Source organism: Osmerus eperlanus, chromosome 4, assembly GCF_963692335.1.
Source record: "Osmerus eperlanus chromosome 4, fOsmEpe2.1, whole genome shotgun sequence".
NCBI lineage: Eukaryota > Metazoa > Chordata > Actinopteri > Osmeriformes > Osmeridae > Osmerus > Osmerus eperlanus.
The window spans coordinates 21,863,305-21,888,742 of NC_085021.1; the positions used below are offsets into that span (position 1 = coordinate 21,863,305).

Consider the following 25,438-nt stretch of genomic DNA (forward strand, 5'->3'; position numbering starts at 1 on the left):
AAAGTAATAATTTTATGAAGCCCTGCACCTATGGAAGCAAATCATTAACTTAATGTTTTGAATTTTAAAAGGCATTGAGTACTTAATATTGAAATTGAAACAAATCGAATTTGGGATCTGAATTTTACTGTTCGAATTTTCAGCAAGCTGAATTTTTTACATTTTCAAAACCCCAAGATTCGGTGGTGTTTCAGTTTCAACATTAAGTATTCAATGCATTCAAATTCAAAACATGATGTCGATTTGCTTCCATATGCAGCGATTTGACTGGTAAATGTTGCTACCGATCCAGGAAACAATATTCCCCATAATCTGATTATTCCATGACAAGACGTAAAATGCAGGTGAAGACACAATTTTAAAATGTGTGTTGCAGTTTGGACCAGAACAAGAACCAGTTAAAAATGGGACACAATGATTCTTGTCATTTGCACAATTTGGATTTATTTTTACGTTCTGTTGCACACATTTAGCCTAGGCATGTTGAAACGCTTAGCGTTGTTCACAAATTGACATTTTATTTTACAATATTGCAATATTTTAGAAAATAAATTACCAAAGGCAAGACCGGACTCTGGAACAGCACAAGCATTAGAGAGGGGCTGTGTAGTTAGTGATTGTATCATTCTCAAATCAACATATAATTGCTAACATTGTCAGACCGAATTCAGGATTGGTCTCTCTGTAGATGCTATACAGATGAAGGTAGCGGTTCAGCTGCAAGTGAAAAAGGCGACAATGGTTTCTTAACCACTGCAATGAATACTCAACTTCCGAGGAACCAAATTATTTGGTTGGCTTTGAAGACAGTAAGGCCAGTAAGCAACACCGTTTTGATAACAATGATCCAATTGCGCCTTCTAGTGGTTAAATAACATAATTACATCATCACACATTACATTCCCAGTGCATGCACTTCGCCATTTGATCTTGATCAAATGAGTGCTTATTACCTAGAAAACATCATGCTAAGGATTGGTGGTTATTTATGCAGGGGTTCTCATCCTACTACTCAGGGCTTAGAGTAGCAACACAATGTGTTTAAATGATGGAGCAATTTCTCTTCGGGAGATGAACCGTCATTCACTGTATTCTTTTGAAAACTTGCTTGCAAACTTGCCCTTCACAATACAGCTCCTGTAAATAAATAAAAAAATCTATTTCTCGTGTTTCTGTATAAGATTCAATTGTCTCTGCACATCAACTTAGGAGTTACATTTTAACTTCAAGTAGGTTTCAGAGGATTATTTAATACAAATATTTAATTTATTATATAATTTGTAGAACAATTCATAGTTAGTTAACAAAAGATTAGGATTTATCAATGTAAAAAAGAAGATCTACAACCATATAAGACATTTCAGTTAGAGAATTCCAAAGAGTTAACAAACATGAAACAGGAACAAAGGACTGTTCTCACCAGATGCAGTTTGTCGTTGTCGATCCAGTGAGCCCAGCCCCGGTTCCTCTTCTCCCCAGTCTGCTCACACACCAGCCTGCTGCCCTCCCACTCCACCAGCGACTGCCAGACACACACACACACACACTCAGGACATCAGCATCCCTGTCACATTCACAAACGCACCATCTACACTTGTCATTTCGTATGTTGAGTTTCAGTAGTTTGTAAGTTTTAGTTTTTTTTCCTCTGCTGCTGGCTTGACTCTAATCTACTCCACTCTTTTGAGGATTTATAATTTTTTTATTCTAAGGATTTACCATCATCACATGATCGTTCACGCAGCGTTCTATATTCCCTCAACACCTCAGGACTCCTCACACTAAGGAGTTACATTTACATTTAGTCATTTAGCAGCCGCTCTTATCCAGAGCGACTTACAGTAAGTACAGGGACATTCCCCCCGAGGCAAGTAGGGTGAAGTGCCTTGCCTAAGGACACAACGTCATTTTGCACGGCTGGGAATCGAACTGGCAACCTTCAGATTACTAGCCCGACTCCCTAACCGCTCAGCCATCTGACTCCCCAGTTTCTCTTCCTCTGAGAAGCCTGGCAGGTCGGGGCGCCCCGAAGGCTCACCGGGTAGAGAGTGTACCACCCTGGCTGAGACTCTATGCAGAAACCCGGGTTCAATTCCATTCCCCTCTCTCTTTCCCCATAAATTTCTTATCTCTCTGCAACTGTCTCAGTCCAAAAACACCATAAAAGGCCAAAATATATCTTTAAAAATAAAAACTTGGCGAGCACCTTGCAGCGTCTGCTGTCCAGACCCTTGGTGGACTCCTCGAATGTCTGTCCAACCTTGAAAGAGACGATGTATTTCCGGAAGGTGCTGAGAGTTTTGATGGTGTAGCAATCTCCCTGCACCTCGATCACCTTCTTCTGCTTCAGTTTCAGAGCGATCTTACGTGTGGTGTCGCCTATGCCTGCAAAGAGACAGAGGAGTAGATGATATTGTATATTTATTGAACATTTAGCATTTTTGCAGCACATTTACAATGTTACCAGCTTGTACAAGGTAAATTATATGTGTATTGTTGTTTTTTTCCAACATAATAATAATAAAATTATAATATTTTCTATTCTGTTCTGTTGTGTCATTCAATGTCAGGGTAATTGATTATGAATGGCTAGTCTGTTTTTGTTCTATTTTATTCCATTATCTTTATGGTGTAAAAGATCAGGGTGCTGTGGACTCAAGCACACCCTTCCTCCCACCAAGTGAAGACTCTCCCTGCTTTATTAAAAACAAGTTCCTAATCCTAGCTATTAAATGTTAAGATACCAAAAAAAAACATGCATTGCAACACCATTTAAACTAATTCAACGAAGATAGAGGACACGATGAACGTACCTAATTTTAATCAGATCAATCGATAAATCACCATTGTTATCGAATCAATGCAAATTAAATCAAAACTCACCAAGCGCCACCATGTACCCTTCCATGTTGGCGTTGCTGACCATGTCCCATGTTCCACAGAAGCTGTCTGGCATGTTCCCACCAGATACTCAACCTGTGGTCAAAACAAAAACAGATACGACTTCACCAGTCCGGGGCCAAGGGGGTGTGAGGGCAGGTGGGGGAAGAGGGGGGGTTATGAAGGACTCAGGGAGAGGTAGGAGACAGGAAGTGGGTTTGGCCTTGCAGTTCATTTGCTGTCTCCTCAGGTCGGCTGATGGGGCTGGGTGCTGTGGTGGAATGTAATGGGAACAGTACATGTCAGACGAGTCTCTTTACATTTCAAACTGTCATCTGTCATCTTGTCTTGTTGTCATCTGGACCACTGCCAAATGTTTCAGAAACAAAGGTTTACACCTGTTACACCAGATGAAGGTTGAGCAATCAACAAACAGAATTAACTTTCTATTTCACTTAAACACTTTGTTTGCTTATTCTGAAACTCATGATCATGATGTAGTAAACTCCTGATTCTGGTTTGAATTACTCTTTGCTAAAGCAGCTGGAAAACTAGTGTGGGCGCTCCACGTTAACTTTGAAAGCATCAAAAACACATTGGACTTGGACTGAAATATGAACCCTTTTATTCCAATGTTGACTACTGTGCTCATGCTTGTATGGGAATAGAATGGTGGTATTTTCTCACAGTTGCATTGAAGAGATGGATTTAGTATGATTAGTGTTTCACACTAGTTTCAGGACATCATACTGTCATCATACATAGTTCTCCAGCCAAGATGAAAAACACAATTAGTATTCCATGGTTAGTATTGAAAAAAAACCTGTGGAAAAAAAATAAAATAAAATGTATTTGTAAAGCCTTTTTGACAAGCAATGTCACAGAGGGCACATACGCCCAATAGAACTGCACCTAAACTAACCTAAACCCTCAAGAAGTAAAAAAAGAAAATAAGTTAATCTTTCAAGACATTATACTCTCATCCTACATAGCTCTCGAGTCATCTGAAAAACTATAAAGAAGCGATGCAGAAACCTTGCCGGGGTGGTTTCCTACGCTGGCTGTGAGAAGGGAAACACCCTTCATCTGTTTTTACAAGCAATGCCACAGACGCCTTCACATCTATGAAGTGGAGGAATCTGACAGGTACAAGGGAAGCTGCAAAGACAACATCAAATTTCTAAATAAAGATGTTTTTGTTTGTTTCCCCATCAACATCAGTATTGTTCTAACACTAAAAACACCCTCTGTATTTTATTCCAAGGGGTTGAATACTTGACAGTTTGAACACAGACAATATCCAAAACCTTTAACAATTATTTTGTATTTTTTTATTTCAATACAAGCCATACATTTAATTTGCCAATCTACACATCCCACAAGATAACAAGCCATGCATCCCATGTTAACTGACTGGTATAAAACACACGTAACTTTTCTTTTAGGGCTGCAAAGGATGGTTTGAGTGCTGTGTATTTTCTAAATTTCTGGTGGTAAACAAAGTGTTGTATTGCGTTAAATACGTTAGAATCAACAAGGGTTCGGTCTTCTCAGATCTAATGCACGTGCACTAACTTCCCATCGTTTTCTTTGGAATACACTGACAGTGTTTAAGGTGAAACCCTATCTAATATATATGGCTGGGCTATACCTAGTTTAAAACTGTCATTTATATCGATGTTCTGACCTCTATCTGTACCCTATATGTCAGAGAGCGGTCGCATAACAAGCTCAATGAAAATCTACCAGACCAGAGCAGTCAAATGTAGATAAGAGGCACTGGTGATGAAAGGATTCTAAGTCACAGTGTCTTCAGTTCAGTGTATCAAAGTCAACATTGACTTAAAAAACATACAAACTGTGCAGCCACAAACTGCCCACCCCCCCCCCCGCTCGTAATCAGAGAGATGCTCTCCACAGTGGCTCCCGAACAACACAGTTCGTCTCTGAGGAAGCAAGAGGACGGTGAGGCCCCCTTCAAGTGACGGAGGAGGAAGAGCCCGAGGTGTACCTCTGAAACGGGGCCAGGATGACGTCTGCGTTCTTGCCCTCGCTCTCCGTGCTGTAGAGGCTGTGCTGTTGGATGTAGCTCACCACCGGGTCCGGCAGCAGGTAGCGCACGCTCTGCCCCCGCCGCAGGGCCCTCCTGACGTGGGTGGCCGAGATCTCGTTGGTCACCCACTCGGGCACCACGTGGATGTTCCTGCGGTGCTCCCACAGAGTGTCCGATTGGTGGATGAACTTGTGGGGGTCGTTGCCGCTGCGGGTGATGCAGACCAGGCCGTAGCGGCCGACGATCTCAGTGATGTCGTCGGCCTTCCAGAGGTTGGGAACACCAAAGGACTCCAGCACGTCAGCGCCGCACAGCAGCATGAGCTGAGGGCCATCTGGGAGAGAGGGGGAGGGAGGGATGAAGAGAGAGACAGAGGGGGGGGGGGGGGGAGAGAGAGAGAGAGAGAGAGAGAGAGAGAGAGAGAGAGAGAGAGAGAGAGAGAGAGAGAGGAGGGGGAAATGAGGAGAGGAGACAGAGAGGAGAGAGACAAAGGAGAGGGATAAACTGAGGATACTTTTGTAAGTGTTGAACCTGTGTTTTAAAACCGATATCACCATCATTAGAATCTACTTTTCAGTAAAAATAAAAGGACTTCTAGGAAATTGCAGTGAAATTGTCATCAGTTATCCTGATGAAATCAAATACATGATATCAAATATTGAGACTGTTCTGTAGTATACACATCCTCAGGCACATTCATACTTTCATAACCCAAAAACCCGTTTAGCATCTGTACTGGAGCCCACACTTTATGCATGTGTAAGGAATGCTACCAGGAAGTTGGAACCAAAGTCGATCACACCGTTCCCAGCTGGAACAGCTTTGAGTCAAGCCTCTGGCAAGGAACCAGGTAGAACAGGAAACACGAGTACTCATCTGACCTTCACTGTCTTTACCTCAGATGTCCCACGCCAACTCACCTGTCTGTCTGTTTCTCCTCTTTCTGTTTCTCTCTCTCCCATGTGTTCTCCGTCTCTCCTCCCCTCTCTCTCTATCCTGTGTTCCCTCTCTCCTGTGTTTTCTCTCATCTGTTCTCCCTCTCTCTCCCCTCATATGTGTTCTCTTTCTCATCTGTTCTCTCTCTCACCTGGCCTGTCCCCAGAGGACGTGTGACTGAGCGGGCGTTGCTGCATCTAAACCAACTGGCTGTGGACCAACGCCATGTACCTTTCGTAATCCTTTGTCTGCAGACAAACTGAATGCAACGTCTGTTATTGTTGTTTCATGAAATCATTTACCGTGAGCTCCGGTTTGAATGCAACAGATCCTCTCAATACAAGGGGGAGTGGAGGAGAAGCTGAAGAGGCCTATTAGAGACATCATTATATCCAAAGCATCACGTACAAGTACAAACGTGTACATCAAGTACACGTACACACGGCGGGAATTGAACCTTCAACCTCTTGATCTGCAGTCAAATGCTTTAACGCCTGAGCTACACCCTCACGATGTGACAGTACTGTGCTTCGCATGTCCTTGGTTACAGAAAGCTTCTGAGCATATACCTTTTCTTGTGTGAAGGGAGGAAGGGGATTCATAAGCATGTTCTGCAATCCTCCTCTTCTTGGCGTATTTGATGGTGTCCACCTCGTCGTTGTGCTGCTGTCCGGACACCAGCTCTTCATAATGATGTCTGGGGAGAAGTGAGAGACTGCGTTTCATAAAGGAGGCTGAGAGGAAGGTCTGGAGCGTTGTGATGTTTTGAGATTCGCGATTTTTGACACTGAGGTGTCGGTTATTGGCCCAGTTTCCCCAGACATGGATTAAGCCTAGTCCTAGACGAAAAAATGTTTCAATGGAGATCTTGATTGAATTTTTCTCTTGCTTTAGGACTAGGCTGAATCCATGTCTGGGACACTGGGCCATTAAGTTAAACTAAGATATGAGACAAAGGACTCAAAGACACAAAACGACTGACTTTAAAACCATCTCTCTTCTGGTTCCACCCATTGGCACTTATTTGCTTTTCACAATGTGAGCTTCATGTTTTGGCTACCCGCAATGTTTTGGGGGCTATCTCGTTGTTTATGATCATTGACCTATGCACTTTGTGTTAAGCTCTCTTTTGTAAGTCGCTTTGGATAAAAGCGTCTGCTAAATGACTACATGTTGATTCCATTAATCCCACGTTAAAACGACTGTTTTTCCCAAACACAAACAAGTTCTCCAAATGTTCTCGTGCTACTGAACTTGAAGTCAGTTTGAGGTAGTGACACCTTCACCAACCTTAACTGTCACCTTGACCTCAGTCAGCAAAACCTGAAATGTGGGACAACACCCACAGTGAATAGGATGATGTCACTTCAATTCATTCTATTTGTTAACAAGTTCTAGTTCAATCAATCAATCACTTTATTTATAAAGTACAATTAAACACAACTTCCGTTGACAAATGTGCTATACAGAGTGCTAAATAGGACCACCACATGATAACAGACACAGACAAACAGAATAACCGCATCAACATTCATTTTTATAAGACAAATCAAATAAAAAGGTCTTTAACCTCACTTTAAAAACAGACAAGGAAGGTGCTGTTCTAATTTCCAGAAGAAGATTATTCCAAAGTCTTGGAGCAGCAATAGAGAATGCTCTATCTCCTCTAGTCTAAAGTCTCGATCTAGGAACTATTAAGAGGCCTAAGTTCGCAGATCTCAAAACTCTTGTAGGTTGATGGACTGTCAGCAGATCAGAAAGGTAGGACGGAGCTAACCCATTTACTGATTTAAAAACTAAAAGCAAGATTTTAAAATTAATTCTGTGGCACACCGGCAGCCAATAAAGTTTCTGAAGGACAGGAGTTATATGTTCCCGTTTTCGCGTTCCTGTCAGAACTCTGGCAGCAGCATTTTGGACTACCTGAAGGCGGTGGAATGGATGATTGACTGATCCCCAAATACAGCGAGTTACAATAGTCCAGCCTTGAAGTGATAAAACCATGTATAACTTTTTCAAAATGTTTGCGAAAGAGAGGAAGTTATTGTATATATCAATATATCAATATTGAATGGTGAGAGACTTGTTGCTCTTGTTGGTTCGTTGTAACTGATTAAAAATTATTGTACTCGCTGTGAAATATATTATTGTTGCTTGCTTTTCTACAGGTACACTCTTGCACTTTTGAGGTTCATGTTGTTTAATTGTAACTTGTTTAACTACATGCTCTTATGGTTCTTCCCTTTGGCACTTATTTGGTTTTTCACAATGTATTCTTCATGTTTTGGCGACCCGCAATGTTTGGGGCTATCTCGTTGTTATGATCAGTGACCTATGCACTTTTGTAAAGCTCTCTCTTGGAAGTCACTTTGGATAAAGGCGTCTGCTAAATGCATAAATGGTTATACTTCAAATCAAATTAGATTTGTAAACCCCTTTTCACAAGCAGAGTCACAGAAGGCTGCACATACGTCCATAGAACTGCACCTAAACCAACATTTTCTCGAGAGAAGAAATGGGAAGAGCAATTCAGTGAGGGATCCCCTCCTCTCATACTTGTAGAATGCCTGTTGTTTATGTAGCACTTGTGGTCTATGTTTTTTTATGTAGCACTTGTGGTCTATGTTGTTTATGTAGCACTTGTGGTCTATGTTGTTTATGTAGCACTTGTGGTCTATGTTGTTTATGTAGCACTTGTGGTCTATGTTGTTTATGTAGCACTTGTGGTCTATGTTGTTTATGTAGCACTTGTGGTCTATGTTGTTTATGTAGCACTTGTGGTCTATGTTGTTTATGTAGCACTTGTGGTCTATGTTGTTTATGTAGCACTTGTGGTCTATGTTGTTTATACTGCTAAATGAAATGTAAATGCAGCACTTAGGTCCTGGAGGAATGTTGCCTCATTGTGTGCAACCGTATAAGACTGAAATGACAATAAAAACCGCTTAAACTTGTATACTATAAACACATCCAGTTCTACCTGGTTAACCCTTGTGTTATCTTGGGGTCATTCTGACCCGCCGTCGTATTGCGACAACTTTACCGCATACAAAAACAAAGTGAATCATTTTATTTTAGCCGGTGCTCTGTCTCAGACCCCCCACATTGCGAAGGTTAAAATAATTTTGTTTTGTATTGGGTAAACACAACGATGGTTTGTTATGAACCTTTGGGTCATGTGACCCGAAGGCAGCACAAGGGTTAAACTCACCGCACCACTTTGACTGTCTCCACCCAATCTATCTGCTGACTCTCCCAGGCATCCACCCTGATCCAGTCTGAGCTCTCTGATGCCAGCTGGGCCATCTCCACACGGTGGTATGCCTCGATCAGACCCTTCTTCTTGTAGGCATCTCCCACCGGGGAGATGATCCCTCTCACCACCCTGTACTGGCCTGACAGACACACAGGCGTTCGTTATGAGGGAGTGAAATAAGGGAAGGTGGATGGACATCTATAACGTGATCATCACTTCGGTTCTCACTAAACTTCTCTGTCTGGATTATTGATTGTTTCGATTGAACTGGATTCGGGAGTTTGTGTGAGAAAAAATTAGTTTGGATTCTTAAAAGAAATGCTGACTGGCAACTTGAGACACCAGTAACGTGTGAATAACAACATTTTCGACTATGTAACAACTGAGAGATAGTGATAGGTTACCTGAGTCTTCAAGGTAATCCCTGGCCAGTTCAAACATCCGCAGGTGCATGTTTGTTATAGGGTTGAAGGACCCACATGCCAGCAACACCACTTTAGTTGGCTCCTTAGGTTCCATTCCTCACATGGAAACAACTACATGTTTACATTTAGCAGACGTTTACCGATTTTAAAGTGCATTTAAGTGCAGAAGATAATCAAGGACTAGAAGGGCACAGTTCTGACAGTATTACAGTGGGAAATGAATATTTCAGGAGTATTTAACTGTGGGAATTAGAGGGCATAAATATATTGGATACATGATCCTAGCACGACACAAATCTTGACACGAAATTAGAAACTGACCTATAAAGACCAAAAGGTGATAGCAAGTGCTGTGAGTAAACTAGCTCGATCTCGTTAGATACAATTTACAGCAAATATTACAGAAATACAGTGTCGCTACTAGGTACGCCTAATGTTCGATGCTAATTCGTTAAAACGTAACGTTTGCGAAACAGTTTTTCACTTAGGCTATTGAAAATAGACAAGCTCAAACTCACTGCAAAACTCGCCGAAACAAACAAAATTGACATTAACATTAATATCAGAACTGCTTCCTGGATCACGAATCGCTCCCTGGTTGGCCCAGATTAAAATATAAACATCTGATTGGAGAATACCGAACGGAAACTATGAAGACGGAATACGAGCTATGTTCACAAGATTTTGAAACGTTGGCAACGTTTAATAATTGTATGTGCCGGCAGTCGGCATTGTTATTAGTTATGTCGAAACGAAGCTTTCTTGGGCATTGAAGCTTCGATCATTACTCGAAGCTTCAATCAACACGGCTTAGGCTACACAAGTAGCACCAGCAGGTCCGAATATTTGTTAACAGCCCAAATATTCTATGATGACATTCTACTCGCATAGTGCAGAGACAGCGCCTTGATAGCCTATGGTTAAAGATTGGAACAATATGTGCAAACATTTGTGAGGAATAACATTGTGTCCAGTGAAACTGCTTATTATTGTGGAATTTAAGTAACCGTACTTCTGTAAGTGGTCAGTAAAAGGTTTAAAATTTGACTTTACATCACATTTACATTATCCAAGAGAGTAATGGGGTTCGCGTGGTCGTGACTAAATGAAGCCAAGCATTTGATCCTAATAGATGATCACGAGTTTCTGGCGAGACTGCACACTGTTTCGAGTACTTCTCTGCGAGTTCGGCGCAAGATACGGAGCTTTGGTTTCGTCCGTAACATCACTTAACTGTTATTAGCCTAATAACGGTAGTTTTTTCTGCATGGCTATCCAGTGCATTTTATCATTTGTTTTGTGACTGGAAAATGAATGGAAGTTTTCTGCAATGTGAATCAAAAACAATGGTAATAGACTATAAATAGGCTATATAATTGGCCAACCATAGCCTAGGCTATATAATAAAAAATGACAAGTTCGAAATTAAAATGATTACCTGGGTTGGTTTGTGGTTTTTCAACATGATGTGTACCGTCATGGAGAGCTCGATAATGCCTAAGCATTGATGAGGTGTTATTGCTATAAACAAGGTCCCGTAGGCATATTAGGCACTTCACCTACAAAATAAAAAGTGATATGCCATTCATTCACTATTCAGTTTATTGTGATGGCGGCATTACCGTTATTTTAGTAGGCGGAGGCAACTCACCTTGTTGGGAGACGTTAATTCAAAATGCTCCCAAACTGTGGAACTTTTTCTCTTTTTTGCTGGTTCCATTTTGGAGAGAAAAAATCTAACCAAATGTACCAAAGTAAAAAATAAATAAAATAGTGTACAAACTTCTAGGTGTATTTGGACGTGTGATACCGAGGCGTCGGTGTCTGTGTCGCAAATAGGCAGTTTCAGAAAAGTGTTTACTTGTGTCAAATTATAATAACTAGATTACTGATCACGTCCGAAGCTGGAATATTTAGAAAGTCTGGGGGAGCTAAACCTAAGGACCGCAACTTGGCACTTGATATATTTTAGCAGAAGAATTCAGAGAATATGGTGGATCCTTTCCAAGCATGGTAAAACTGGAAACGAAGCACAGCAATCTATGACGACGTTCGAAGCATCGGACGTCCTCAATCACGTGGTTACCGTAATTCGACACAAGCTCCGAAACCCAAACACACCTCTGCGGAGAGCATTTGCGACATTGAAGTGCCGACGCCTCGGTACCATTACAACTAAAAAGCATTGTCACTGAGATTATTAATTGTTTCCTTGATATGTTGTGAAGAGCATGCAGAAAGCCTCAGTTAACAACTGATCATCGATTTCAACTGACTCCAGACAAAGTGACCTGAGAAGGCAGGGCAGCAGGTGATGTTTTCTGTTAAGGTTTGCTTCAGCTAAACTGTGTTCTACATGAGCTACCTCGCTACTAGCTATGATTGTAATTGACATTTTCAACCTTTCTGTTGTCAAATTGTCTAGTCAAGGCATCCAACGAACGGCAAACTTATTAGTTCGTCAAACAAACCCTCATGAGTCAAGCCTAGTTAGTTAGCTAGCTATGCCCATCCCAGCTATAGCTAACTCGCTAGCTGTACAGATAGCAATTTGTCTAGCCAACTAGCTGACACGTTAGTCATTCTATAACAAGACATAACTTCTCCAATCTTTTTTTGTTCTGGCCTTAGCCTAAGTGCTCATGTTTTGGTTTGTTTTCCATCCAGAGTTAAGTATGGCATCCCGCGGGAAATCCGAAACGGGGAAACTTAAACAAAACATGGAGGAGCAATTAGACAGACTCATGCAACAGCTGCAAGACCTGGAAGAGTGCAGGTAGAGCAGATAGCTAAACTATTGTTTGTTTTTTATTTGGTTTTGTATCGGTCTGGTTAGAATACTTTGTGACTTATTTATTGTAATAACTGTCAAGTGAATGTGGACTAAGTGGAAACGTTTGACGTCGTCTCTGTTCAAGGGAAGACCTCGATGAGGATGAGTACGAAGAGACTAAGAAGGAAACTTTGGAGCAGTTGAACGAGTTTAACGAGTCACTGAAGAAGATTATGACGGGAAACATGACTCTGGTGGATGAACTAAGCGGGATGCAACTGGTAGGGAACACGGACAACTGTAACGCCTCATACGCAAATAGATAGTCTATACCTATTTCTATTTCCGCCTTGATAAAACGTCTGCTTGTGACAGTCTGTCTGTGACAGTCCTATGTATGTAGGGTAGGTACATTATATTGCATAGGGCTGTCATCATGAGATGGAGGGAGGTAATAACTGATCTGGTATCTCTATCGTCCACAGGCCATCCAAGCTGCCATCAGCCAAGCCTTCAAAACTCCTGAGGTGATCCGACTCTTCGCCAAGAAGCAACCAGGGCAGTTACGAACAAGGCTGGGAGAGGTTTGTCTGAAAAGCAGTTTACAATCGGTCTATTATTTATAATTGTTTAGAGGACAAGATGTAAGCTTCCACAGAAACTGTCCTGTACAAGTTGGGTCTTTGATCTTAAATCATTGGTTAATCCGTTGATTGTGTGGATGTGTTTTTAGATGGACCGCGATGTGATGGTGGGAAAGCTTCCGCAAGATGTTTACACTCAGCAGAAAGTCGAGATCCTCACTGCCTTGAGGAAACTGGGCGAGAAGGTGAGAGGCACCGCATAGCAGACAGTACACACTATCTGTGGACATTCGTCAGTCTTGAGCTCAGGTCTAATGTAGCGTAACTGCCAAGTAGACTTGTCAAGTGTCGGATGCTGATTGCTAGCTTACTTCGAAAGTGTTGAAAGCTGCATCGGAACCAGTGAGAGAGCTGCTGTAACATTCCTATCCTCATATCAACCATATTGTTCCAACTCATAGCTGTTATGGTTCGTCTGTCACAGCCGGTTTAGATTATTCCTCAGTTCTGATTAATGAGGACTTCCTGTTTGGTTCATCCCGCAGCTGACTGCAGAAGAAGAAGGTTTCCTGTCTGAAAACGCCAGCGCTACTCTGAGCCAGTTTGAGAAAGTCACAGCATGCCTAGGTAGGGAGTTTGTGTCCGATCCTTATTTACAGATGACTTATTTTGTATGTATTAGACGTATTGTGTGTTTGCAGCACTTATTTAGGATTCATACTTGGTTTCTACCTGCTTTTGTTATTGATATGTCTACTTGAGTTAATGCAGTTTACCTTTTGGGATCAATCAAGATTCATTCATTTATTCTCTCTTTTGTTCTGAGACTATTTTACGACTCTTTTACTATTTATTTATATCCTCCTGATACTGAACTTCACGTCACTAACCTGAATTGCCTCTCTTATTGCAGGATCAGAAGACAAAATTCTGGCTTTGGCCAGCTCTGGTGTCAAGTGAAAATAAGCAGCAGTATTTGATTGCATGTCCACTTTACGTCCACAAGAGTTGTGTAAATCAAGTCACGATTTCGGCTCCCTATAACAAGCAAGCAGAGTGCCATTTTATCATTAACTTTGGAACCAGTTATTGTAAGGATTACCTTTTAACGTTCAACAGGAACGTTTTGTAAAATTTAACTTTGTATATTTTTATGCCTTATCCAGGAGATTGTAAACATCATTAGGTACTATAATTTAGTATGACGGTGTGGAGTTGCTTCTGTTCCTGGGACACTGTGTAGTTTCTGAACAGATTTTTAAGGGTTTGAATTTATGCTGGTGTTTTATTCTGTTGTGTGTTTATGGTTGCAGCTGCTGACTAGTCTAACCGTTTCAAATGAACCATTGCACTGTTAAATATGCAATTGTGGACTTAAAATATTGAATTTGAATACTAACATGTCTCTTGTGCTTCTGATACCAACTTAAATCACCTAAAAACATATCTACTGTTTGAATTGTTTACAATGTAAATGTTAGCCTTTTAGATGCCTTGTGTGTTTTGCTTGACGTTTGTAAATGAGTTTGTAATGTTTTCACTACAAATGAAATATGTATTTGATCGTGAGTGGTATTTACGTCTGAGCTTCCTATGTTTTTTTTGTATTCCTGATATAAATTGACGAAGCTCACAATTGTTTTGTCGAAATCTCTTAAAATAGCAATATAATCAGAGGTAAGATCATAAGATCTCCAATGGAATGTTACTCCCTTCATCTAACACCAGGGGGTGCTGTACTACACTTATTCCACATCCATGGAATACTAACCATATCCCGATTCTCCTACAAACCCTGTAGACACAGTCCAGTACAACTCAACTGCAGTCACAAATCGTACAGATGTAAAAATTTGGGACAAACATGTGAAATGAGGGAAAGCAAGCAAGACAACATTTGTACCCATCTCTTTGTCCTTTATTTTGTTTCATGAGCGAGCGTCACCTTCACTACAATTCGCCTGCCAATCGGTAGAAAAGTGAAAGCAACCCCAACAAGCACAAAGGAATTGTTCAACAGTTCTGAAATCATCACTTATTCCTTATCAGAGCAAAGAGAAAAAAACAAACACGTTTTGAGTGGTGTGGACATTCAGAGACTCAGTAGTATGCAGTGTGTTGTCTCCTGTACCCGCGACCCTCAACCTCACCTTGAAACACCGACCGCCCTCTGTCGAAGCGATTCATACAAAAGGACAAGTCCCTTGTGTCACAGATGGGCATTTCAGATCCACAATTTACAGGGCAGTGACATTCAATTTGATGCAGAGGAGGCTATCCGAGGGAGAATATATAATCCAGAACATAAGTGTCAGAATTACAACTCTGATTTAGATCGTTTACATTAAATAGCATTTGCTTTGTACTTTTACCTTATTTTTTTGTAAAAAGGGAGGAGGGGGGGGGTGAAATGAGGAGATAAAACTGATTTGACAATGACCTGTGACAATGAACTGTGAGAAATCTGCGGGGATTAGGGATTATACTCAGGTTTTGGTGAATTTCATGCTGCCCTAAACTTCAGCAATCCAGGCAATAGTACACATCTCGAAATTACCTTCCACTTTACACAAATAGGTCAATTTATACCCACATATGCTGCCTAGAGCATTTGAATAATGTACATCTTTTTAGAAGTGGATTTTGTCAATATGATTTAGTACAATATCTATAGAAGATACAATATGGATCTACATTTTCTACACATCAACATGGACACATGACACCTATGTAAAACGTTCACTTTTTAATAAAACTAGCAGTGGACTATTGTTACAACAAAATAAAATCACATCCCCAGCTTTGTAAGAAACCTAGCATTAAATTACAAAAAAAAAAAAAAAAAAAAAACGTCGTGTTTTTTGTTGTTTGTTTTTGTTTCGTTTGTTAGTTGTGTTTGTTAATGTGCTGTGATTGGCAAAGGCACTCCCAACTGGGCTGTCTCAAACCTGGAGCCCTCAACGGGCCCAAGTCGTCATGAAGGGGAGACTGTTCACCTCCTTTTCACCGTTGACCCAAAAAAATAAACAAGTCCGAACCGAACTGACACAGAGCGACTTGTGGTTTGCTCAAAGAAACCCTCTCGAATATGACCTTGGTGCTGTCTCTAATAATAAGGACCCTTTGTGGAACTTGCAAAATGTCAATATTTCTGTTAAAACGAGCCACCTGGTTTTGGCCTCTAAAAATAGATGAACATGCAAAATATAAGATATCTTACAGACAACCTATCAATCAAACCATCATTTCCCAGCGTTAGGTCCAACTGTCTCATGCTGATTGAAATTCCCCCTCCTACCCCCTAATGGGAGTGCAGGACATACATATTTAACTTGGATACTGAATGTATTAGAGGAATGACTGTTTGAGGGGTTGAAGTCCTCTACTGTATGGGATTGAAAAGCTATACAACAGTGATAAACAACAGCTGTTCTGAGACTAAAGGTTAACATCTGACACGTCTTTCCAATTAATTGTATAAGTTTTATACTAATATCAGAAGGAAAACAAGTTTACCAAATGTAAACAAATATCTTAGAACAACTCTACAGTACAGTTCCAAATGTACAATAAAATCTAGTGGTCTACTGCAAAAAATATTTCATTTCAAACGAGAACGGAAAAAGATACATTTTCAAAAGGTTATCCTATCATAGCTCCAGCCACTTCCTGTACTGATTCAAGATTAAGTTGATTTAAGATTATTTGTCTAATTCAAACAGTATAATTGACAGTAAGAGAGCGACTGGAATTGCTCTACGATGAGACACCCCTTTAAAAATACATCTAATATATTATTTCAGGTTCAATTGTCACACCATGAAAAAAAAAAGTCCTTTAAAAATATTTTTTTGCAATGAAGCAATGAAACTCCTGCGTTTCATGACTCTCCCAAAGAACGTCAGTTAACACAAAAACAAACTGCTTCTGTAGAACTGTCAGATTCAAATTACAAACGTCACAGCAAGATTGAAATATGGAAGAAGCTACAGACAAATATCATATTTACTGATTTAAATGAGTTAGAAGAAATATTAGTACCAATACTGAGAGTTTAGTCTAAACACCATCTTGCCTGCTCCTAGTACCTTTACAAACAAAAAATAAACAAATCCATGTTCAGCAGTCTGACTGTGACGCTCTGTGATTCCTCTGAAGAAAAAAAGAAAAAATAACCCCATCAATCTGTACAACTATATAGGGAATGAAACATATTGACGTCTTGAGTACAGCATTGCCACCTGTGCAAGCCAAGCCAAGCATGTGGAAAGCAAAATCATCACCCAGTCCTGCCTCAAAAAACAAACAACTTTCTTCTTGTGAGAAAGAGAGAAGAAAATGGACAGCACTTAGAAACATGGGTGTGCAGTCCTGGGGTTCTCTTCTGGAAGCAGACACTCTGTACAAGCATGACGGTGGAGCTTAGCCAAATTTTGCAACATGCTATAAGCTTTTGTGACACAAATATTCTACATTACGTACGGCGCCATTTTAGATATTGGACCCTTTTGTTTAGGCCATCACTAATCACAAGACTAATTACATGGTTTCTGTATATTTACAAAATCTTAAAAAGCAATTTATTCCTCAACAGATAAGACTTTTTTTCCCAAATATCCTCATGCACTAAAGGAGAAAAAAATAAACTAGATGTGTCTACGTGTTTGAAGCATCGTTTCGTTCCAAACTGCAACTCAAGCACACAAAGAAAACCCCAAGTCAAAGCTTCTCTTCTTTTGACGGTAAACAAACCTAGAACCGATTGTGCAAGGAGTAAACAATTAAAAACCCCTTCTCCATTTGAAAGCCTCACATTTTAGAAGACGACAAAGAGCAAGGTTGAATCCTCGCAAAGTTCAAAAGAAATGCAAACATAAAAAGAAATGCAAACATTCCCGGGAAAACATAAGTTTTCCCGGGAATAAAACAGAATAAATAAAAAGTAAGACAGTAAAAGTCTGTGACCCAGTTTGGTGCGTATTATACTACACTGTGTACCATCACTAAGCTGACAACAGGAAAATCTTGACCATATTCATAGATTTGTTTTTCTTTTTTCCTTTTTTGGACATCATGGCTCCTTGGAAAGACATTGGTAAGAGTGTGTGATCTGCTGTGTTAGGGCATAGTGAGAAAGCAGACTTGGTGTAGGAGTGTGTGTCCTAGTAGGTGAGTGTGTGTCCTAGTAGGTGAGTGTGTGTGTGTGTCCTAGTAGGTGAGTGTGTGTGTGTGTTTCATAGTAGGTGAGTGTGGATGAGCGTGTGTGAGTGTGTGTCCTAGTAGGTGAGTGTGTGTCCTAGTAGGTGAGTGTGTGTGTGTGTCCTAGTAGGTGAGTGTGTGTGTGTGTCCTAGTAGGTGAGTGTGTGTGTGTGTCCTAGTAGGTGAGTGTGTGTGTGTGTGTGTCCTAGTAGGTGAGTGTGGAGTCGTCCCACTCCAGCTGCTGCTGTCTGCTTGCCCCCTGCTGGTCCTCCGGCTCTGCACCCTCCTCATCTTCACTGCTCTCCGACTCAGCGCTGGTGATGTCATCTTCCTCCTCGCCATCCTCGCTCTCCTCCTCCTCTTCCTCCTCCTCCTCGCTGCTGTGCTGGTCCTCGTAAGTCTACCAGAGAGACAGGCAGAGAGAGACAGGCAGAGAGAGAGACAGTCAAGGAGAGAGACAGGCAAGGAGAGAGACAGGCAGAGAGAGAGACAAGGAGAGAGAGAGACAGGCAAGGAGAGAGACAGGCAGAGAGAGAGACAGGCGGAGAGAGAGACAGGCAGAGAGAGAGACAAGGAGAGAGAGAGAGACAGGCAGAGAGAAAGAACGAGCAACAGAGAGAGATATAACGAAAGAGATATAGAGACAAGTGTGAGTGACAGAAAGGGGCATATAGTCACAACGTCAGGTCACGTGAGTGTCTGAGGATTGGTGTCACGTTTGGTACATTTGATCATGACCTTAGGGACAGAAAACAATATTCAAGATCCTGTTCAGTCTGTCTGGGTTCACCCCTTCCCTGTCTGAACAACCAATCAGCTTGTCCAGTTCGTAACACCTCACGACAGCCAATAAGACGTGTGGAGTTAGGACGCCGCTAAACATCTGGTGTTAGTTTTAGGCCCCAGATGGTGGACATTTACCTCCATGGGGTTGACTGTGATGGTGAGAGCAGAGTCGTCCCAGTCCATCTCGTTCTCCTTGCCGTTCTCTTGGTCGCCCATGGTGCGCTGGTGAGCGGCTCGGATGCGGAACACGCCCAGGATGATCATGAAGACAAGGAAGCTCACACACACCACGATGACGACGGTGGCAGCGCTGGGGACCACTGAGGACACACGCACACACACACACACACACAGCACAAACACACACACAGCACAAACACACACACACACACGCACACAGCACACACACACACACACACAGCACAAACACACACACACACACACGCACACAGCACAAACACACACACACAGCACAAACACACACACACACACGCACACACACACACGCACAGCACAAACACACACAGTGTTAGCCAGAGAGACAGCAGCTCGACTGACCAGATTGACCCTGCATACAGACTTCTGCTAATTCAATGCTTTTCCAAAGGCTGACGATAATGAAGTTCATGCTGTGACTAGAACTCTGTTTATTAGATGTATGTTGTAATCTGAAATGAACGTGTTTATATTTTGTCATTGGTGAGAAAGAACAGTGTGTCCAGTTCTCAGCTTCATGAGTTAATAACATTGACTTTGAGTCAATGTTCTTGAGTTCTTGCTTATGCCCGATATCTAGTGGCGCTGCTTTGCAATTATTTCTGCACATACACATTCTCTATAAAAAAGCATAATGCAACCACAGTTAATTTCCATCAGGGGAGACCCTTGGTAGAGTATGATGTTAAAAGCCAACTAGGTCTCGTCTCATTCAGTCTGAAAGCCAGCTGAGACTTGGAGATGTTTTCCTTCCTTGTCGAAGTATTAAACTCAACTAAGCCTCAGAAGTCCTGCTCACTTGTATAACTTGTGTTCAGAACCGGGTCAGTGAACCAGGGAAGCAGACTGACTCCAACACGAGTCAGGAGGTATTCATGAGACCACGTCTTTTTTTGTTTTGTTTAATTCCTCATTCCCACCAATTTCTCCTTCCAAAAACTCAAACGTTCAGACTGGACTCTAGTTCTTGCAAACTTGCTATGTTGCATTCATTAGTTTTTCTGGATTATTCCACCAGTGGCGTGTTTTATATTCTCTGGATCTGAGCACAGCCTATCAATGTGTTCAGCATCCTTCTTTAAATAGAGTGTCTGTGTCCTCTATCAACCTGCTCCACTTAGTCTGTCTCCTATTAGTGTGTGTGTGTGTGTGTGTGTGTGTGTGTGTACAAGCCAAGCCCTGTACTGTAGATGGTTTAGTAAGCTTGTCAGCCCAGCAGATTACCGATGCTGGACTAGGGGCTGTGTTGAGAGAGCTGGTGGTCCAGATGTCGTAGACAGCCTCATGGTGTAATCCCTGAACTCGCACCGTTATGAACCAGACAAACAAACACAGCTCATACTGTCCTACTTTGGCTCACTGACTTTAATCTACAGTTCGCCGAACAAAAAGAATTGTAGAATGTTTCCTCAGATCAAAAAAATTAAGAAGATTAGTTGTATGATTACGGGGTTCGGATTAATTTTAAAGAGGGATTAGTAAAATAATGTACGTCAAGATATTATATGTGGAGAATGGTTGCCTGTGATGGTTCAATGTAGGTGTATAATAAAAGATACAACGCTAATCTTTTCTAAATTGGAGAATTACCCCTTTCAACATTGTATGAATGTAAGTGTGCATGTATATAGTCTGTGTACCTGGTTTAATATTAGTGTGTGTTTTGTGTTCGTGCGCATGTGTGTACGTACATTGTTTCAAATGAGTGTGTGTACCTGGTTCCATTTGAGTGTGTGTACCTGCTTTCGAATGAGTGTGTGTGTGTGTGCATTCTGTCCTTCAGGTGTGACAGGGTACAGGTGTGTGGGGTGGGGTGGGGGGTGGTGAGGGGGGGCGTACCGGAGGCGTGATGGGCGTTGACCAGGTTGTGCCCAGACAGATCTACGGAGGAGTGGTGGACAGGGTTGATGAACTGGGGCTGAACCATGGCGTTGTTGGCGTGGTCCATGGGGTTGGCTGTGTGGATCACGTTCACCTGGGGGAGGAGTGAAAGGGAAACAGTCAAAAGAAACATAGCAGTAAAGTAACATCCTAGTTTTACACACATGACGGCCTCGTTTCCCAGACATGGATCAAGCCTAGTCCTAAAGTAAGAGAACAATTCAATGAAGATCTCCATTGAAAACATTTTTTAGTCTAGGACTAGGCTTAATCCATGATTAATCCCGGAAACAAGTGCCAATGCATGGTGTGCTCCGCCCATCCCTCCCTCTCTGCGTGACATCAGAGAGAAGCTCCGCCCATCCCTCCCTCTCTGCGTGACATCAGAGAGAAGCTCCGCCCATCCCTCCCTCTCTGCGTGACATCAGAGAGAAGCTCCGCCCATCCCTCCCTCTCTGCGTGACATCAGAGAGAAGCTCCGCCCATCCCTCCCTCTCTGCGTGACATCAGAGAGAAGCTCCGCCCATCCCTCCCTCTCTGCGTGACATCAGAGAGAAGCTCCGCCCATCCCTCCCTCTCTGCGTGACATCAGAGAGAAGCTCCGCCCATCCCTCCCTCTCTGCGTGACATCAGAGAGAAGCTCCGCCCATCCCTCCCTCTCTGCGTGACATCAGAGAGAAGCTCCGCCCATCCCTCCCTCTCTGCGTGACATCAGAGAGAAGCTCCGCCCATCCCTCCCTCTCTGCGTGACATCAGAGAGAAGCTCCGCCCATCCCTCCCTCTCTGCATGACATCAGAGAGAAGCTCCGCCCATCCCTCCCTCTCTGCATGACATCAGAGAGAAGCTCCGCCCATCCCTCCCTCTCTGCATGACATCAGAGAGAAGCTCCGCCCATCCCTCCCTCTCTGCATGACATCAGAGAGAAGCTCCGCCCAGCTGAAGAGGTTCGCTCCGTCTTACCTCCACCTTGAAGTCGTTGCTGATGTAGCGTCCGTTGAGCTCGGAGCAGACCAGCTTGAACTTCCTGTCGAACAGAGCCTCCGTGTGCCAGTTCTTGTAGCGGATCAGATGCAGCACCTGCTCGTAGTTAGCCATGGTGTTGACACCTGAGGGAGACAAACAAACAGATTAAAAAAACATACAATTATTGTATTTACCGAGGTGAGACGGGTTTCGAGAGGTTGAAAAAATATTTTCGGAAAAAAATTTTTTGTTGAAAAAACTAGTTTTGAAAGTTAGCAAGACATAGCTTAGCTAGGCAGGACCAACCTGTGATGACGAGACCCAGGTTGGAGGAGGTCATCTCCAGGCCGCGCTGCTGGACCTGCCCCAGGTCCACATCCAGGCTCTCGTGCTCGCTGTCCAGCTCGTCTCCCAGAGCCGACACCTCGCACGTGTCCAGGTTGTGCATGATCTCCTCTGACACCACCGTCTCCTGGACTGCAGGGGGTGACAGGAAAGATGGTGACACAGCTGATTGAGGACACAGGAAAAGGTCTGTGCTAGTCTGATCGGCCATTTTGATCGTCTTTTGAATGGATGCCCAGCTGTGTAAAATATAAGACCTGCTCAGTGATGGCGTTTAGACTCCTTCGAGCGTAACTCACTGTTAACTGGTCATGTGATTGAGAACATATTTTATTTTACTGTAACTGCCAGATCTCAAATCCCTCGAGTGTCATGTGGTCTGTTCACATCAGCCCTTTGTCTCTCCACTCTGCTCATTCTCTCAATCCGTCCATCAATCCACCTTGCTTATTACTCTCCCCTTGTCTTTTCATTTCTCTCACCCCTGCTCTATTCCTCTCTCTCTCCCTCTCTCTCCCTCTCCTTTCCTCTCTTTTTTTGTGAGCCCACCCCCTGCTCCTCCCTCTCTTTCTCAGCCTTAACAGATGGCCGATCTGGTCAAGTGCCCCCTCCCACAAGTCCCAGTAGACAACTCCACCCTCTTTCCCTCCCTCCCTCCCTCTCCAATCCCTCCCTCCCTCTCCAATCCCTTCCCCCTCTCTCCCTATCCCTACCTCCCTCCCTCCTTCTCCAATCCTTTCTTCATGCCACCTATGGAGGCTTAATCCTCCAGCGACCGGATCAACAGAGAGTACCCATCTCTGTAGAGACCCGTGCCATGGCAACGCAGCTCAGGTGAGGCCGTGAATCCACCAGTGTACTGAGATACAGTAAACCTCCATCTCTCTGCCTCTGGACTCAGATAGCAGGACAAGAGCCAACGGCACCCGACATAAACACACTGAAACATGCCTCCACAGGCCAGGCCTCTAAAGCACCAGGGTGTATCCTGTTTAACTTGAGGGCTTATGGAATGCTTCTGGGACCGCCACATAGCAGAAGGCAGGAAGGAGGATACTCCTAACGTGTTAGATGTTTACTAAACATCTTGTCCCATCACACTCTCTACCTCGACAGTCTAAAGTTAACTGAGTTAAGACTGAAGTTCAGTCTAAAGGTAACTGAGTTCAGTCTAAAGTTAACTGAGTACCGGTGGGGTCGTCCTCGGGCCCCTCGGTGGCCTCGGCCTCTGCCTCCACCTCGCGGGTGATGGTGCTGACGATGCGCAGCTCTGGGAACAGCGTCACCCCCTCTGGGCTCTCGAACTCAGCGGCGCCGCGGGCGAAGTGATCGATGCCGCTCAGGCTGATCTTCGGCTCCTCGGGCTGCAGCACCATGACGTATCCCTCCGCCTCCGGCACAGAGATGCACACCTCCTCGTTGAAGCACCTGCAGAAGAAGACAACAGGCCAGGTCAGAATAAAGTCAAAGTCTTCCAGTTTAGAATCTTAACAATATATTCATTCCTTCTTATCCGGGGATCTACAGGGGCACCTTACTTGAAGGTGGTGGAGATGCGGAGGTGTCTGATTCCCGGGGTGGGGAACTGTCTGGAGTTCAGGTAGGACACGTGCTGCATGACCTTGTCGAAGGCCTCGAAGTCGCTTCCCTCCACGGTCAGGGACGACTGGTTGGGGTTGAACTCCACCTGGTGGGGGAGAGGAGGAGGTAGTGAGGGAGGGGGTGGAGTTCAGGTGACCGGGGGCGAAGCCTGACTGACTCGCGGGTACATTGTGTTTGCATGAAAACGTCTGCTAAATGAATACAATGTAATGTTCACTGTAGAGTTCGATATAGATATAGTTTAAATCTTATCCAAAGCAACGTATATTTGAACCTGTAACCTCTTGATCGACAGTCAAATGCTTTACCACTGAGCTAAAACCAGCCCTTTTTGTACAGTACCAGTCAAACGTATGTGGCTATATATGTTATATACACACACACGTTTATATAGATTGTACATGTTTTTACATTACATTTACATTTAGTCATTTAGCAGACGCTCTTATCCAGAGCGACTTACAGTAAGTACAGGGACATTCCCCCGAGGCAAGTAGGGTGAAGTGCCGCACAGCCGGGAATCGAACCAGCAACTTTCTGATTAGTAGCCTGATTCGCTAACCGCTCAGCCACATGACTCCCTACATGTTGGTTCTGACCTTGACTGCAGAGGCCACCTCCTCTGGTAGCTGCACGTCCAGACCCTCCTTGCAGGTGTACAGGCAGTCGATCACCTTCTTGTTCTCCAGCTTCCCAGAGCGGATCATCAGACCGGCCAGGTTCCCCCGGAAGAACTGGGACATACGAGCACTGCCACCTGGGTATACGCACACACACACACACACACACACACACAATGTACAGACACACACACACACACAGTAAGTCAGTCAGGCGAACAGCTCTGGTACAGCTTGACCTTTTCCGGGCCGAGGATTCAAGCATGCTGCCTCGACGAACACGGACCGCGTGGCAGGAGCTCATGCAGGTTAGTACCATGTGACCTCACAAGGCTGGCGAAGTCGGGGAGGTGGAGACACTTAGAAAGGCCTCCGCCCCCCCACATCTGCCTTCTCAAACACGGATGGACACAGAGTTACTGAGAACGAACTGAAGATGCAAACCAAGCACAAAAAAAAACATGTAGTCAAACAACTGAAAGGGCGACCCATGCGGATAAATATTCATTAGGATGAAATAATGAGTATTTCATGAATATGTCATTTAAAAAGGCCTTTGGATCTTTGAAATGGGAGCAAATACATGACTGCGCTAACAAGCTGTAATCCTTGACATTTCAACGCGGCGGCAGAGTGTTAGCAGCTCTGGGATTGGAGGAGGAGGAGGAAGTGAGCTTGTGTCCCTCAGCGCATGATCATGAGGACGACGACGACTGTGTCCGTTCTGCGTCACGCCGCCCTGCCCTTCAGAAAACCTGGCAACCCTGCATCTCAAGGTCGTCCCTGCCTCTCCGTGTCGCTGTCACGTACACAGCAGCAGCAGGAACAGCAGACTGGTCATCTGATCCTGGGGACCACAGCCCTCTGACTCTGACAAGGTCATCCCTGATACTGGACACTCACCACATACTGTACCGT

At 43.4% G+C, this 25,438-nt stretch overlaps 4 protein-coding genes across 8 annotated transcripts in view; 1 reads left to right on the top strand and 3 right to left on the bottom strand.

Annotated features, from left to right (window-relative positions):
• Positions 1–424: 424 nt before the first annotated feature.
• Positions 425–3,044, bottom strand: rbp7a (retinol binding protein 7a, cellular). The gene is made up of 4 exons (XM_062460290.1): positions 2,884–3,044; positions 2,207–2,385; positions 1,421–1,522; positions 425–1,137 (listed from the first exon to the last, which is right to left on the bottom strand). The coding sequence occupies exons 1-4, from the start codon at positions 2,954–2,956 to the stop codon at positions 1,084–1,086; spliced, it is 408 nt and encodes a 135-aa protein (XP_062316274.1). The 5' UTR covers positions 2,957–3,044; the 3' UTR covers positions 425–1,083.
• A 730-nt stretch (positions 3,045–3,774) lies between these two features.
• nmnat1 (nicotinamide nucleotide adenylyltransferase 1) lies at positions 3,775–11,710 on the bottom strand. 2 transcript variants are annotated; one of them, XM_062460287.1, is made up of 6 exons: positions 11,202–11,710; positions 10,989–11,109; positions 9,530–9,646; positions 9,081–9,264; positions 6,439–6,566; positions 3,775–5,267 (listed from the first exon to the last, which is right to left on the bottom strand). In XM_062460287.1, the coding sequence occupies exons 1-6, from the start codon at positions 11,268–11,270 to the stop codon at positions 4,858–4,860; spliced, it is 1,029 nt and encodes a 342-aa protein (XP_062316271.1). In that variant the 5' UTR covers positions 11,271–11,710; the 3' UTR covers positions 3,775–4,857. The 2 variants fall into 2 exon arrangements, with proteins under 2 accessions (XP_062316271.1, XP_062316272.1); XM_062460288.1 differs by lacking the exons at positions 10,989–11,109; positions 11,202–11,710 and adding an exon at positions 10,069–10,081.
• lzic (leucine zipper and CTNNBIP1 domain containing) lies at positions 11,638–15,281 on the top strand. The gene is made up of 7 exons (XM_062460289.1): positions 11,638–11,861; positions 12,218–12,326; positions 12,469–12,604; positions 12,809–12,907; positions 13,057–13,152; positions 13,453–13,534; positions 13,821–15,281. Exons 2-7 carry the CDS (start codon positions 12,226–12,228, stop codon positions 13,865–13,867), a joined length of 561 nt encoding a protein of 186 aa, XP_062316273.1. The 5' UTR covers positions 11,638–11,861; positions 12,218–12,225; the 3' UTR covers positions 13,868–15,281.
• clstn1 (calsyntenin 1) overlaps positions 14,800–25,438 on the bottom strand; it is a 32,335-nt gene continuing 21,696 nt past the window's right edge. For all 4 annotated transcript variants that reach the window (XM_062460286.1, XM_062460285.1, XM_062460283.1 and 1 more), the window contains 8 exons: positions 24,500–24,657; positions 23,837–23,985; positions 23,488–23,726; positions 22,260–22,430; positions 21,951–22,096; positions 20,948–21,083; positions 19,028–19,212; positions 14,800–18,506 (listed from right to left, as the gene is read on the bottom strand). In XM_062460286.1, the coding sequence (XP_062316270.1) occupies positions 18,312–18,506; positions 19,028–19,212; positions 20,948–21,083; positions 21,951–22,096; positions 22,260–22,430; positions 23,488–23,726; positions 23,837–23,985; positions 24,500–24,657 (1,379 nt within the window). In that variant the 3' untranslated portion in view covers positions 14,800–18,311. The remainder of the gene's footprint in view (positions 18,507–19,027; positions 19,213–20,947; positions 21,084–21,950; positions 22,097–22,259; positions 22,431–23,487; positions 23,727–23,836; positions 23,986–24,499; positions 24,658–25,438) is intronic.